Source organism: Calidris pugnax, unplaced genomic scaffold (assembly GCF_001431845.1).
Source record: "Calidris pugnax isolate Ruff unplaced genomic scaffold, ASM143184v1 scaffold162, whole genome shotgun sequence".
Classification (NCBI taxonomy): Eukaryota; Metazoa; Chordata; class Aves; order Charadriiformes; family Scolopacidae; genus Calidris; species Calidris pugnax.
In genome coordinates, this window is record NW_015090900.1 from 1029807 (window position 1) to 1045165 (window position 15359).

The 15359-nt window shown below is 64.1% G+C and overlaps 1 protein-coding gene across 1 annotated transcript in view; it reads right to left on the reverse strand.

Moving 5' to 3' along the window:
- AIM1L (absent in melanoma 1-like) overlaps positions 1-12469 on the reverse strand; it is a 20045-nt gene extending 7576 nt beyond the window's left edge. The window contains exons 1-16 of the mRNA XM_014948614.1: positions 12338-12469; positions 7118-9190; positions 5615-5662; positions 5364-5482; positions 4909-5065; positions 4057-4196; positions 3841-3967; positions 2939-2974; positions 2732-2859; positions 1891-2017; positions 1449-1591; positions 1240-1366; positions 1090-1122; positions 862-974; positions 537-666; positions 236-375 (exon numbers count right to left, since the gene is read on the reverse strand). Of these exons, the coding sequence (XP_014804100.1) occupies positions 236-375; positions 537-666; positions 862-974; positions 1090-1122; positions 1240-1366; positions 1449-1591; positions 1891-2017; positions 2732-2859; positions 2939-2974; positions 3841-3967; positions 4057-4196; positions 4909-5065; positions 5364-5482; positions 5615-5662; positions 7118-9118 (3569 nt within the window). The 5' untranslated portion in view covers positions 9119-9190; positions 12338-12469. The remainder of the gene's footprint in view (positions 1-235; positions 376-536; positions 667-861; positions 975-1089; positions 1123-1239; positions 1367-1448; positions 1592-1890; positions 2018-2731; positions 2860-2938; positions 2975-3840; positions 3968-4056; positions 4197-4908; positions 5066-5363; positions 5483-5614; positions 5663-7117; positions 9191-12337) is intronic.
- Between the last annotated feature and the right edge of the window lie 2890 nt (positions 12470-15359).

Below are 15359 nucleotides of genomic sequence, written 5' to 3' on the forward strand. Positions count from 1 at the left end.
GACGGGACAGGACACGATGAGATGCAGTGGGGGGGGATGGGATTAGGATGGGATGGGATGGGATGCAGTGGGATGGGATGGGATGGGATGCAGTGGGATGGGATGGAATGGGACAGGGTAGGATGGGACAGGGCAGGATGGGATAAGATGGGATGGGATGGGCAGAGCACGGTCCCCCCCAGGCAGGCAGACAGGACCCACTGGCTGGGGGCGAGCAGGGCTGGGGGTCACTCACATCCCGCCTTTGACGCGCACCGACAGCACGTGGTTGTTGAAGCCCTCTGCCTGCAGGCTCCGCACTTCGCTGTTCAGCTCGATCTCCTTCCCCTCAAAACACTCCAGCCCGTGCAAGAAGATGGAGGGCTCCGAGAAAAACTGTGGGGTGGGAAAAGAGGCGTGAGGGGGACAAGCAGGAGGAGTGAGCACCCATGGGTGCAGAATGGCTCCAAGAATGGAGAGCCAGCACCAGGGGTACCCGCAGGAGAGGAAAAAAGGGGTTCCTGGGGAATTTCTGCCCCAGTGCTGGTGGCACTCACCACTGGGACCTTCTTCAAGGAGCGGATGGTGGTGGAGGAGAGGCAGCCCATGGCGCTGAGCGTGGGGTACTCGCCCTCGGAGAGCACGTGCTGGTCCCCCGCAAAGTCCTGCCCGTCGAACAGGATCCAGCTGGCAGGGAGGAGCGTGCCCAGGCTGACCATCGTGGTGGGCATCCATCCCTCTTGCAGCATCCCCGTCCTGCCCACCCTCCTTGGGGAGCCCCCATGGGGGGGGGGCCTGCAGGGCTGCTGGCCAGGATGATGTCCCTGTTCCCGTCCCCATTCCCATCCCAGCCAGAGGCAGCAAGGCCTTGGGACACCCTACCTGCCCCCCCGGACTCTGCAGGAGCGTGGGATGAAGGCATCAGGCAGGGCATCCTGGTCCTCCTCGAAGGCGACGTGGTCCCCCAAGAAATCAGGCTCTGAGAAGAGCAGGATCTGGGGAGGGGGAGCGGAGGGGCTCGGTGAGGGGGGTGAAGCATCACCAGCACCCCACAAGCGACCACATCCCCCAGGGGGGGGCACGTCCCCCTCCCCATCTGCCGCCCCTGACCTTGGAGACGAAGTGGAGGTTGCGTTCTCCGACCTGGAAGATGACAGAGAGGGGCTGGTTGGTGTCGTGCCCCAGCTCGGCCCCCCAACCAGCCCCGTGTGTGGTGAAATGGGGGGGGGTTTGCTCAGGGGGGGTGCCTGGTGCTCTCACCTGCAGGATGGGCTGCGCCGAGGCGATGCGGCAGTCGCTGGCACCCCAATCTTCGCAGTTGCGGTACACCCCCTTCTCCAGGATGTACTGCTCGCCCGAGAAGTTGGTGCCCTCGTAGGCCACCCACCTGCCAGGAAAACGTGGGTGCTGGCTCAGCATGTCCCCCATCCATCCCCAAATTGTCCCCCAACCCCGGTCCCCACACTCACACGCCGCTCAGCACGTGGATGGACTGGGTGATGGTGCCGTAGCCGGCCAGCTGCGTGTCGGGCAGCGCCTCGCTCAGCTCCACACTTGGACCTTCCTCAAAGTCCATGGCCTCAAAGAGGACCAGCGCCGGGTCAGAGAAGTCCTGTGGGGACAAGGACATCCCCCCCCCCACCAGAGCCCCACGGTCTGTCAGGGGGAAGGAGGCACGGGCCAGGGGGTCTCCACACACACAACCCCAGGGACCCCAGGGAGGGTGGGAGCAGCTCTGGGCACCCAAACCTCTGCGTGTGATGAGTTTAGGGGATCTCAGGCCATGCCCAGCTGCCTACACAGGCAAGGAAGGCTCCCTTTGGGGGATAATGATGGGTCTGGGGGGGCTGGCTCTCCCTGCCCACACTGGGTCCATCCCCAAGAGATGTCACACACCCCCCCCGCCCTCACCGTCCGTATCAGCCGTAAGGACACCAGCTCCTGGTTGTAGCCACCCCACTGCTTCCAGTCCTGGTACTCCCCTTCCTCCAGCAGGTACTGGTGGCCGCGGAAGCCCTCCTTCTCGTAGCCGACCCAGCTGTGGCACAGGAGATGCAGGCAGTGAGGTCTCCAGATGATGTCCACGTGCCGGGACATGGGGACACCATCCATGCCACTGCCACCCTCTCCCCCAAGCTGCCCACAGCCATCCCACAACTCCAGGCAGCTCCTCCAAGTCTTCTCCCAGGGGTGACCATCACATTCCCAGCCTGTTCCAGCTGGGGTTGCCCACCCTACGTTGCTCACCAGCCACCCAGGACGTGCAGGGAGCCCACGGTGGCCAGTGCTGGCCCAGGCAGGCGCTTCAGGTCGTAGATGTCTCGGTTGATGGCAAAGCTGCGGCCCTGGAAACCCGCGGCCTCGTAGATCAGCACCTGGGGACATGGTGGGGTGAGAGTGGTCCCACGGTCACCCTGGCCCCGTGGCCTCCGTGGGCACTGGCCCAGCACTCACCTGAGGCTCGCCAGGTCTCTCCACAACAGGACAGCCCTGGAAGGAGAAGGACCCCCAGTGAGGCTACGGTGGCAGGAGGGGATGGCACAGGGACATCCAATTCCCCCCACTTTAAAGCCTGGGCTGGTTTTTGGGACATTTTAATTCAAGAACGAGCTCTTTTAGGCTTTGTTTCATTCCTTTCCTTCACCATGAACCCACAGGAGCGCCCCGGGCAGCTCCTCCAAGCCTTCTCCCAGGGGTGACCATCACATTCCCAGCCTGTTCCAGCCGGGGTTGCCCACCCTACGTTGCTCACCAGCCACCCAGGACGTGCAGGGAGCCCACGGTGGCCAGTGCTGGCCCAGGCAGGCGCTTCAGGTCGTAGATGTCTCGGTTGATGGCAAAGCTGCGGCCCTGGAAACCCGCGGCCTCGTAGATCAGCACCTGGGGACATGGTGGGGTGAGAGTGGTCCCACGGTCACCCTGGCCCCGTGGCCTCCGTGGGCACTGGCCCAGCACTCACCTGAGGCTCGCCAGGTCTCTCCACAACAGGACAGCCCTGGAAGGAGAAGGACCCCCAGTGAGGCTACGGTGGCAGGAGGGGATGGCACAGGGACATCCAATTCCCCCCACTTTAAAGCCTGGGCTGGTTTTTGGGACATTTTAATTCAAGAACGAGCTCTTTTAGGCTTTGTTTCATTCCTTTCCTTCACCATGAACCCACAGGAGCATGTTCCAGAGCCACACTCAGCATGTTTGCCAGTGAGAGGACAAGGGGCAATGGGCACAAGTTGGAACATAAAGGGTTCCACTTCAATATGAGGAAGAACTTTTTCATGGTGAGGGTGGCAGAGCCCTGGAACAGGCTGCCCAGGGAGGGTGTGGAGTCCCCTTCTCTGGAGATTTTCAAGACCCGCCTGGATGCTCCTGAGTAACATGCTCTGACAAGCTCTGGGTGGTCCTGCTTTAGCAGGGGAGTTGGGTTAGATGATCTCTATGGTCCCTTCCAACTCTAAAAATTCAGTGAAATTCAGTGAAATTCAGTTTCCACGCCGAGCTCTCACTGATGTGAACCAGGAACCACCAGGAGATGCTCTTTCCTGTCGTGTCCAGGGCTGGATACGCTCCTTGCACCCCAGTAACCGCGCTCCAGCGACCAGCACTCACCAGCCTGATGGGGTGCATGGAGCAGATGGAGGGGTCCTTGGCTCCCCAAGCCTTTAAATTGGGGTACCCGCCCGGTTCCAAAACGTAGGGGTCATCGTCGAAGAAAGGCTTGGAGTAAACCAGCCACCTGGGGAAGAGGGAGGAGAGCATCACACCCTGCTCCAGCCCGTGCTGGAGCCCACCCGGGTGCCCACTCGTGTCCAGGGCTGGATACGCTCCTTGCACCCCAGTAACCGCGCTCCAGCGACCAGCACTCACCAGCCTGATGGGGTGCATGGAGCAGATGGAGGGGTCCTTGGCTCCCCAAGCCTTTAAATTGGGGTACCCGCCCGGTTCCAAAACGTAGGGGTCATCGTCGAAGAAAGGCTTGGAGTAAACCAGCCACCTGGGGAAGAGGGAGGAGAGCATCACACCCTGCTCCAGCCCGTGCTGGAGCCCACCCGGGTGCCCACCCAACCCCATGGTCCCACTCACAGGCCCGAGTGGACGATGATGGAGGCGGCGGCGAGCGCCTGGCCCTGCGTGCGGGTGTCCTCGGCCGAGTCGGTGAAGGTCAATCGGGCGCCTTCGCCGTTCTCCTCCGCAAACAGGCTGATCTCCGGGATGCGGTAATCCTGGCGTGGGGCAGAGCAGAGAATCAATCATAGAATCACAGAATGGTTTGGGTTGGAAGGGACCTCAAAGATCATCCAGTTCCAACCCCCTGCCCTGGGCAGGGACACCTCCCACCAGCCCAGGTTGCTCCAAGCCCCATCCAACCTGGCCTTGAACCCCTCCAGGGATGGGGCAGCCACAACTTCCCTGGGCAACTTGGGCCAGTGTCTCACCACCCTCATGGTAAAAAAATTCTTCCTGAGATCTAATCTGAATCTTTTTTCTTCCAATTTAAAACCGTTTCCCCTTGTCCTATCATTACCCTTCCTGGCAAAGAGTCCCTCCCCAGCTCTTCTATAGGCACCCTTCAGGTATTGAAAGGCCGCTATAAGGTCTCCCCGGAGCCTTCTCTTCTCCAGGCTGAACAACCCCAGCTCCCTCAAAGATCATCCAGTGCCACCCCCTGCCCTGGGCAGGGACACCTCCCACCAGCCCAGGTTGCTCAAGACCCCATCCAACGTGGCCTTGAACCTCTCCAGGGATGGAGCATCCACAACTTCCCTGGGCAACCTGTTCCAGGCTCTCACCACCCTCACAGTAAAAAATTTCTTCCTGGGATCTAATCTGAGCAGCGTTACGGGGGTCTGGCACTCCCCCCCACACACACACTTGGGAGATGTAGGGGGTATCAGGAGGTTTGGGGGGGTGGAAGGGGGTGGTTCTTGCTCTCACCCGCACCACCCTCTTGAAGGAGCCGATGCGGAAGGGCCGGTGGCCGCGGGGCTGCTGGCTCTGCCCGTACGCCGTCCAGGGGTTGTCGATCTCCACGTCCCCCTCGGCCAGGACGCACTTGCGCCCGTGGAACCGGGGCTTCTCGTACATCACCCACCTGGGAGAGGGGAGGGGAAAGTGGGAGCAAAGAGGGGAGAGGGAAAAAAAATCCTGCTTATACCCCACAGCCCCACAGCCATGGGGAGCCCCAGGCTGGGGTGGGGACACCCTGTCACCGCCGCGATGCTGGATGGCAGCCACAGTAATTAGGCACCGGTGGGGACGGTCACTCCTGAACCCCAGGCTGGGACCTGGATGCTGTTCCTGGCGTGGGGAGCATCGGGGGGGGGACACCCCAGCCGAGCCCTCCCTCCTCATCCTCACCGCGTGTCCTCGCCCCCGTCGCTGTCCCCTACCCGCCTCGGATGACCCGGATGGAGATGGTGTGCGAGAGCTCCCAGGACGTGGCGTCGGGGACATCACCCCAAATCTCCCGTTTCTGGCCCGTGAAGCCGGCCTCGGAGAAGAGGATGATCTGGGAAGGGGTGACACGTCTGAGAGGTGCTACCACACCACACCACACCGCACCACACCACACCACACCACACCACACCACACCACACCATGACCAGGACAGCCCAACCCAGCCCCACCACGCTCCCCATACCTTGCCAGGTCTCCTGTTGATCTTCTTGAAGCTCTCCTTGTCCTCCTGCTGTGAACATCCAAGGGGACAGGCATGTTTGGAGCATAAAGGGACATCGGTGACACCAGCCATCTCCTCGCAGCCCGAGGAAGGCGCAGGCACAGCCTCACGTCTGGCGTCTGCCAAGCCCTCCCACTGCCCCGAGCAGCCACACCTCGAGCATTCCTGCACTGCTGGGGATCAGCCTCCCCGCCCCGGGATCCTCCCATCATCCCTGGTGACATCCTCCCATCGCTTCACCTGGTACCCTGCCGTCACCTCCCCCTGGTACCCTCCTGTCACCCAAGAGGGGTGACATCCTGGTCATCACCCATCCTGGTTCACCTCCATCACCAATACCCTCCATCACCTGCCCTGGTACCCTCCCATCACCCATCCCAGAACGCTCCTGTCACCCATCCCAGAGCCCTCCTGTCACCCATCCTTGTTCCCTTTGATCACCAGTGCCAATACCCTCCATCACCCACCCTGGTACCCTCCTGTCACCCAAGAGGGGTGACATCCTGGTCATCACCCATCCTGGTTCACCTCCATCACCAATACCCTCCATCACCTGCCATGGTACCCTACTGTAACCCAGAAGGGGTGACCTCCTTGTCATCACCCATCCTGGTTCCCCTCCATCACCAATACCCTCCATCACCTGCCCTGGTACCCTCCCATCACCCATCCCAGAACCCTCCCATCACCCATCCCAGAACGCTCCTGTCACCCATCCCAGAGCCCTCCTGTCACCCATCCTTGTTCCCTTTGATCACCAGTGCCAATACCCTCCATCACCTGCCCTGGTACCCTCCCATCACCCATCCTGGTTCACCTCAATCACCAATACATTCCATCACATGCCCTGGTACCCTCCTGTCACCCATCTCAGAGCCCTCCCGTCACCCATCCTGGTTCCCTTTGATCACCAGTGCCAATACCCTCCCCCTCCATCACCAATACCCACCATCACCTGCCCTGGTACCCTCCCATCACCCATCCCAGAACCCTCCCATCACCCATCCCAGAACGCTCCTGTCACCCATCCCAGAGCCCTCCTGTCACCCATCCTTGTTCCCTTTGATCACCAGTGCCAATACCCTCCATCACCCACCTTGGTATCCTCCTGTCACGATGGATGGCACCCTCCCATCACCCATCCTGGTTGCCTTTGATCACCAATACCCTCCATCACCTGCCCTGGTACCCTCCTGTCACCCAAGAGGGGTGACATCCTGGTCATCACCCATCCTGGTTCCCCTCGATCACCAATACCCTCCATCACCTGCCCTGGTACCCTCCCAACACCCATCCCAGAACCCTTCCATCACACCAGGGGCTTTCACCCCGTGACCTCCCTGATGGGAAGCTCAAGCCACATGCTGGGAAAGATGCTCCAGGGTTCCAACCCCACCACCTCCCTACATGCCCAGTGAGGGGCAAGAACATCTCCCCAGACGCTGTGTGGTGGGATTTACTCACCAGGACATCAGTGGGGTACAGGGTCATGGTGCTCTCCAGCTCTCCAGTGAGAGGAGGGACACGGCCAGCACTCGGAGCTTCCAGCATGGCCATCTCAGGGCCGGGGTGGTCACCAGAGCCCAGTCCATTGTTGTCCCCAGGGGTGGGTGAGCCTGTGCCCCCCCTGTCCCTGCTGGGCATCTCGAGCAGGGCGGTGCTGGGGGACACGAAGCGGCTGTAGAGCACGCTGTTGTCCAGACGTGAGTAGGGCTTCCCCTCGTCAGCCGCGGCCGCCCGGTGCTCCAAGAAGTGGGAGAGCAGCGCCATGCCCTTGAGGACGTTCCCTCTGAAGAGCACGCTCCTCTCGGCCAACCCCCCAACCACCGGTTTGGCCTTTTCCTCCCCTCCCACCTGCCCTGGCACCCCCAGGAGCGAGCCCCCCTCCACCCGGCCATCGCTGACCACAACGTCACCGGGGACCCTCTGGTGGGACCTCATCGCCGCCCGCTCAGCGGGGCTCAGGTAGGGGTTCTCGATCTCCACCTCCTCCACGGGGGTCTCCTCCTGCCGCCCCACCGGGCCCCGCGCCAGCAGGTCCCGCAGGGCCTCGGGCAAGGAGATGGGGGCACGGGGGGCCACACGGTCCTCATGGATGGGGGGCAGAGCGGCACAACGGCCCAGCGACGACGGCCGGGGCTGGCGTGGGACCTTGGGTGCCTTCCGCATCTCCGAGGGCTCCATGTTGCGTAGCGTGTCCACGAAGATCTCCATGTCCACCAGCAGCTCAGGGTCCTCCTCAGCCGTGTCCAGGGGGCTCTCAGCTGGTGGGTCATGGGCTGGGGGCTCGGCGGGGGGCTCTGGGCCGCTCTGGGGCTCTTGGGCTGTGCTTTGGGAGTCCCCTGTCTTCTCGTCCCCCTCCAACTCAACCTCAGCCTTTGGAGATGCTGGTCTTTCAGATGAAGGCTCTGGACTGTTGGTGACCTCCGAGGAGGGGTTTTCGGGGGTGCCACCGCCTCCCGGGGGGCTCTCTGTCCTCGGTGGCGTGGCTGAAGTGGTGCCATCCCCATCTGCTGTGCTTCCCTCTCCCGCACCAGCCGGATCAGCCTGGCCGCCAGCATCCTCCGAGGGACACTGCCGGAGGCTGGTTATACTGGTTTGTGGGTCCCCAGGACCGTCGCCGTCTCTGGGGGTTGCGTTCTCCAGCGTGGCTTCAGCTTGTGGCAAGCATTTCTCCTCGGGGCATCCCTCTTCCAGGAGCCCGGTGGCCTCCTCGGTGCCCGGCGAGCTCTCTCTGCCCGCTGTGTCCCCAGCCGAGCCGCTGCCACCCTGCCCCTGGTTCTCCTGCTGTGGTGGGGTCGTCGTGGCACCGGTGGCATCCTGCATCTCATTTTGGGCTTCCTTTCCTTCTGCCAGCCCCGTCTCGGGACCGGCTGCGTCCCTGCCCGTCCGCAGCACAGTGACATTCCTGGCACGGGGCAGGGCAGGGACACAGCCGGGCTCAGCCCTACTTGGGGCACCGGGACCCTCACCGGGACCCGCCGTGGGGCGCTCGGTGGGTACGGGGGGAAGGAGGGTGCCGTGGACGTAGCTCTCCCTGTGCACAGGCACCTCACGGGGGGTGCCCACCGGCGGGGGGACACCCCCACCACCCCCAGCCTTCCCCCTCTCGTCCTGCCGCCGGGGCTTCTGCGCGGGGGAGTAGACCTGGGAGAAGATGGGGCCATGGGCGGTGAAGTCCTTGAGGGGGCTGAGGGAGGACGAGCGCTCCCGGGGTGGTGGGGTGGCCGCCGTCTTCTCCACGATCTCCCTCTCCCAGGCCTGCAGCAGGAGGGAGACGCGGGAGGGACTCCCCTCCCGGCCCCGGGGGGTCCCCGTCTTCTCCAGCCGCCGTGACACCAGAGAGACCTTCTGGAAACGGGACCTGCCCTCGGGACCTGGGGTGCTTGGCACTGCTTGCTTCATGCTCAGCTCCGCGCTGGAGACGAAGCCCCTGGCCTTGGGGTGCTGGAAGGGTGAATCCATGCCGGGGGGGGGGCTTGGGGAGGGGGGTGCCACGGCCCCGTGACACCCTGTGCTGCCCTGGGGCTGGTGGAGCTGCATGGAGACAAGGAGACCATGGGAGAGCTGAGTAGAAACCACCCTGCAGGGACAAGCCTGAACCCCCCAAACCTCCCTCTGATCCTGCAGGACATTTTGGGGGGGGGGTCCATTGAGCACAGGAGGTGGCTTTGGGGCTCTCTGCCATTCTTGGGGTGCTCATGGCATCCCTCCTGGCACACGGAGGGCACGGCGGGTCCCCTCTTCCTATCCACCCCAATGCTTCTGCATCCAGCAGAGATGGTGGGGAGCTCCACCACGGCACCAAGGTGGGCTGTGGCAGAGCCCGGCATGGCTGGCACGGCACAGGTGAGCGTGTAGGATGCCGTGCCGTGCCCCGAGTCGTGCCGTGCCCCGAGTCATGCCGTGCCCCGAGCTGCGGGATGAGTCAGGCGGGCGGCGGGGCTGCGCCGAGTCAGCAAACGCAGCAAACAAACAAGCCCAAAAAGCAACAGAGAAGCTGCTCCACGGGGTAAAAGGGCCTGGCCAGGACCAGGACCGGAGCTGGGGTGGCCGTGGGGTTGGCAGGAGGAGGTGGGAACCCCAGGAGCATCTTCCCTTCACCCTTCCCTCTTGTTGGGATGGCTTGGTCCACCTCTCCAAACCCATCAGCAGGAGAAAACAAGCTGCACTAATCACCCGGCGCTTGCCTCCTGCTCCAAACTGGTGCCCAGCACTCAGGTCCCGTGCCCTGGTGTTTGCTGCTGCAAAGTGGGCATCACTGCGGTCCCCAAGGCGCAGGGCAGGGGCCAGGGCCACCCGTGCCACCTCGGCTGGGTGGGGGGGGGATGCTGGTGGAGGCATCGCTGTGCCCGTGGCTCCTTCCCTGCCCCAGAAAGGTTTTATTGCAGGTTTTGGGAAGCAGCTGACGCAGCAGGTGCCTGGGAGGGAGCTGGGAACACACCAGCACCTCAGCATCTCTCAATTAGAAGCCATTTGGTGTCACCATCCGGCTACGGGGACAGCAGCAGGGACAGGGCTTTGGGCTCAACCCGAGGGCAGGCTGAGCTTGGGGTCTCCAGACCAAGGATGGGGACAACTCCCTGCAGAGCCTCCGGGGCTGGTTTCTCCAGGGGACACCGTGGTAAAGGCTTCATCCTGCACCACCTGGGGCTGGGCTCCCTCCGACGGCTGCAGGTTGGGCTTTCCCAGTCCCTCAGGGGGGGTTTGGGGAGGATGGGGGCCGGCAGAGAAGCACTGGGTGCGGGCAACTTGCCTGCCCCTTCTGCCAGCCCTCCACGTGCCCTCTGTGTCTGGCTCTCCCCGGCCCGGCAGGTCTTTCCAGTACAGATAGGAAGAGTTTGTGTCATTTTCCAGGAGGCGATGAGACCTCGTCTGGGACAGCCAGCGCCGCTCCAGGCTGGGACCAGCCTGGGTGGGGCCACACATCTGCATGGGCAAAGCCACATCTGCATGGGCAAAGGCACAGCTGGATGCCCAGGGCCACAGCTGGATCCCCAGGACCACAGCTGGATGTCCAAGGCCACAGCACCCACCAGCAGATGAGGGATGGGTGCACTGGGCAGCGCAGAGAAAAAGCTGCTTAAATGTGCTGGGGACAAGACGGGGCTCAGAACAAACATCCAAGAGTAGGGTCAGGCTGGAGGAACCCACAGCACCCCGAGTTGGGGTCTCTGAGTGGCACAAGGGGACCCCCAAGCTCCTGCCAGGGGTGGCAGTGCCAGGGTGGTGTGGTTTGGGCAGGGACGTGGCCCCTCTCTGCCTCAACGAAGCCGTCCCGCCGGAGCCTCCTGGCACCAGGTTGCACCCTGGGCTTGCTTCAGCCCTGGTTTCTCAAGCACTTGCTGGTGGTGCCCGGCCCCATCGTGCCCGTGGCCCCGGGGTGGCACCGGGACGGGGACGCCGTCTCCAGGCAGCACCGGAGCGCTGGGGGGGAGGCAGGAGCTGCTGACTCAGCATCACTCAGCCTCTCGCCCCGGAGCTGGATTTCCAAAGAATCATCACCAGGTCTGTCTGTCCCATCCCATCCCATCCCATCCCTGCAGCTGGATCCAGCACCCGGTGCCACCCTGGGCCACCCAGTGCCCCACCAGCCCTGGGCAAGGAGCTCACCCCAGGGCCCTGCTCTGCTCCACCACCCCAGTTTTTTGGCTAAAATATTTCCTACCGCAACGGTGGGTCAAGAGCACAAGGACATGAGGACACAAGGACACAAGGACAAGACCCTGCAGCCTCCTGGCTTCTCCTGCTGGCCATCCCTGCCCGCCAGGACGTGTCATGCTGGATCCCAACAATATTGCCACACCAGGGCACCTGGCACTGCTAATTAACCCCCCTTCCTCGATCAAGCCAAGCCAAGCCAACCCACTCAGCTCCTTTACTGCCTCCCCTCACCCCAAAGGGTGTCCCAGCACCCAGCCCAGGTCACCCAGCACCCACGTAAAAGGCACGAGGTGGCTTTTAACATTCAGGAGAGATGGAGGGGGCCGAGGGCAGTGGCTGTGGCTGCCTTTGGAGCTGGTGACCAGGGATTAAGCCGAGCCTCCAGCCACGTCGGGCTGAGCCCCGTCGCCGCGGGGTGAGAGCGGACCTGCCGCCTTCAGGAAAATCGAGGATTTGGTTTTGGGCGGCTGCTGCGCGGGCTGGGGGTCATGAGGAGGGCAGGGGAACCGCCATCTCCCCCCCTACACCGCCCCTGCCTCCCCACCACCCCGCTGTGTCACCATCAGCTGCGTGCCCTGCAGGGAGGAGGGGGACACGGGTGACAGGGGAACCCCTTCTGTCGTCCCCCCCCACGTCCCCCCGGGTGGTGAGGCCACCGGAGGTGAAGGAGCCCCAGCTGAATCTGGGGATGCAGTTTGGTGGCAGGAGCTGGGTCACAACCCCAGGAGCCCCCCAAATTCGGGGACTGAAGGTGAGAGGGGCAGAGCTGGGCTCAGCCCCCCTCTACTCCAAGCTGTGTCCCCCCCTCCCTGCCCAGTGCCGGTCTCGGGGGGAGCAGGGACCCAACCCAGCACCCTCCAAGCACCGGGCAGCCCCCATGGGTGGCATCTGGGAGACAGGAGCACCCTCCACCTCCCAGCACCGTGAAAACTCCCTCCCCACAAGCACCTGTGCAAGCCCAGACGGCACCCCATGTGCTTGGGAAGGGGGGGGGGGTGCCCACCCTGCACCCCCACGTACCTGCTGGCCGAGGGTCCCACCGGTGACGAGCGGGGTGCTGTGCTGAGTGGGTCTGGGGGTGCTGTCTCCCTGCACGCCGCGGCTGGGCGGACCGGCAGAGTCACCCGGCGAGCACCCAGCCCTGGGCGAGCACCCAGCCCTCGGCACCCAGCCCTGGCGCAGCGGAGGTTTGGCATTCCTCAGGTGCTGACAGCCGGGGAGCCGGTCGGGCTGGTTCCCCTGCACCCACAGCCTCCCCGTTTCCTCCGACTCAGCAGCGCCAGGAGGGAGACCCAGCCCCCCTGGGTGGCTCTAAGTGTGTGTGTCCCCCCCTCAAACAACCCCAGACCCCTGCCCGGCCACCCCCTCCCCACCAACCGACTCATTGGGGGTGATGATAACCTCAGAAGGGGTCTCGGTGATGGGTTTGTCACCCCATATCCAGCCAGCAGGACCGTGGGGGGCTGGTGGGGTCCCCACACGCTGTGGTTGGGGGTCCCAACACGCTGTGGTTGGGGGTCCCCAGGGCTGTGAGCACACCCAGGTTCATCAGCTACGTGGGGGTCCCACAAGGAGCCCCTGGCCCTTGCAGCACGTCCCCAAGGAGCCTCCTGGGTGCTGGGTCCCAAGTCTCAGACACCCAGGGCTCTTCAAGGGGCGTCCCGCTGACTTGGGGACAGAGTGGCTGTCACAGTAGCCCCGGGCCACCGTAGGAGACCTGACCCCGGGGCACAGGGCCCTTTCCCAGCAGGGCTCGGTGTGAGAGCAGAGCCAGCACCCGCCCTGGATCCCTCACCCTGCCCTCCCTCTCCTCCCCAGCACCCTCGGGTGCCCCGCCACGGTGCCAGCCTTGCCTTGGGGCCACCACTCCCGGCTGCTGGCCCAGCCCGGGAGCCTCCTCGGCCACCGCCAGCCCGGGGTGCTGGTGGCCACAGTTGATCTCCAGTTGGGGTGCCCGAGGCCACCCAGCTCCATCACTCACACACTGGGGAAACTGAGGCACAGCCCAGCTCCCACCGCACCTTGGCCAGCAGTGCCGGGGTCCAGCCGGGGATGGGGGGGCTGGTGGCTTGGCCACCCCTCTGCTCGTCACCAAGGTGGCTTTGCTGTCCTGGAGAAGCACCGGGGAACCGGTGGGGGCTGGAGCAGGTCGGTTGGACTCTGCCCTGTCCCTCCCTGTCACACCAGCGGGATGCGGTTGTGAAACTCCCCCCACCCCTGGAGAAGCCACACACTGGTGAGGACACCCCTGGGAGCCATGTCCCCTGCCTGGGGAAGCCCCCCATGGCCTGTCCCCATGGCAGGGATGAGTCCGATGGACCCCCAGAGCCACAGGGAGGGGGGGGCTCAGGGACCCCTGCCAGCCCCTGACCCAGGGGGGGCTGTGGTGGGCAGGGCATGGAGCCGTGCTGCCACCCAGCACCGGAGGAAGTGGCTCCATCCCATGTCCCATGCCCTTCCAAGGGACATTGGGGACCCCTGGGGACCCCCCCTCCCCTCCCTGGGGGGCTGCACTGGGCTGGATGAGCTGCAAAGGCAGAAATGTTTATTGAGTAAGATCACGGGGAGGGGGGGGGGTCACTCAGCAGCCCTGGTCCCAGCAGCAGGTGAGGGCAGCCAGGGCCATCGTGTCCCTCGGGTGGCAGCGAGATGCTGGGGGGGCCGGCAGGATGCGGGGAGCGGCACCCGGAGGTACCAGAGATGGAGATGCCCACCCTGGCATGGCACCCCCCCAGATAGAGCCCCGTGAGGGTTCAGCGGTGGCACCAAGACGAGGAAATCAGTGACAGACAGAGCCATGTCCCCACGGCGCTGCGGTGGTGACACGCTGGGAGCCCGAGGTGTGCCCGAGATGGGAGGGGGCTGAGAAATTAAAGCTTTTTCCGCAGAAAGTGGGGGTTTCTTGCACCCCGGGCACAGCCCTGAAGCAGTAATGAATGTGGGGGCACAGGGGAAGCTGGCCAGGGGGACACCCTCCCTGAGGGCTGTGGGGACAGTGCTTTGTTGGGGGGGACCCTCCTCTGTCCTTGTCCCCAAGGCTGGGGCAGCGTTTATGGAGCTGGGGGGTGATGATGGTGGTGGCTCCTCCTGGCCTTTATTGAGTAAGATCACGGGGAGGGGGGGTCACTCAGCAGCCCCCACCTCAGTGGCAGGTGAGGGCAGCCAGGGCCATCGTGTCCTTCGGGTGGCAGAGAGATGCTCGGGGGGGACAGCAGGATGTGGGGAGCGGCACCCCGAGGTACCAGAGATGGAGATGCCCACCCTGGGTGGGGGGGGGTCACTCAGCAGCCCTGGTCCCAGCAGCAGGTGAGGGCAGCCAGGGCCATCGTGTCCCTCGGGTGGCAGCGAGATGCTGGGGGGGCCGGCAGGATGCGGGGAGCGGCACCCGGAGGTACCAGAGATGGAGATGCCCACCCTGGCATGGCACCCCCCCGGAGAGAGCCCCATGAGGGTTCAGCAGTGACACCAAGATGAGGAAATCAGTGACAGACAGAGCCATGTCCCCACGGCGCTGCGGTGGTGACACGCTGGGAGCCCGAGGTGTGCCCGAGATGGGAGGGGGCTGAGAAATTAAAGCTTTTTCCGCAGAAAGTGGGGGTTTCTTGCACCCCGGGCACAGCCCTGAAGCAGTAATGAATGTGGGGGCACAGGGGAAGCTGGCCAGGGGGACACCCTCCCTGAGGGCTGTGGGGACAGTGCTTTGGGGGGGACACCCTCCTCTGTCCTTGTCCCCAAGGCTGGGGCAGCGTTTATGGAGCTGGGGGGTGATGATGGTGGTGGCTCCTCCTGGCCCCAAGGGTCTGGGGCTGGGGGGGCAACCCCCACCCATGCAGCCCATGGGGGCTGTCCCAGCTCAGACAGACCCCAGCCAGGGACATTGCTGCTGCCTGGGGACACCATGGCTGGTCCCCACATCCACCCCTGCCCACCCGGGCAGCCCCTTCCCCACCTCCCCCAGCACGAAGCCCTGCAGCAGCACCATAGCCTGGCTGGGATGGTTCCCTCCTTCCTCCTCATCCTCCTCCTCCTGCTTCAGCCACCC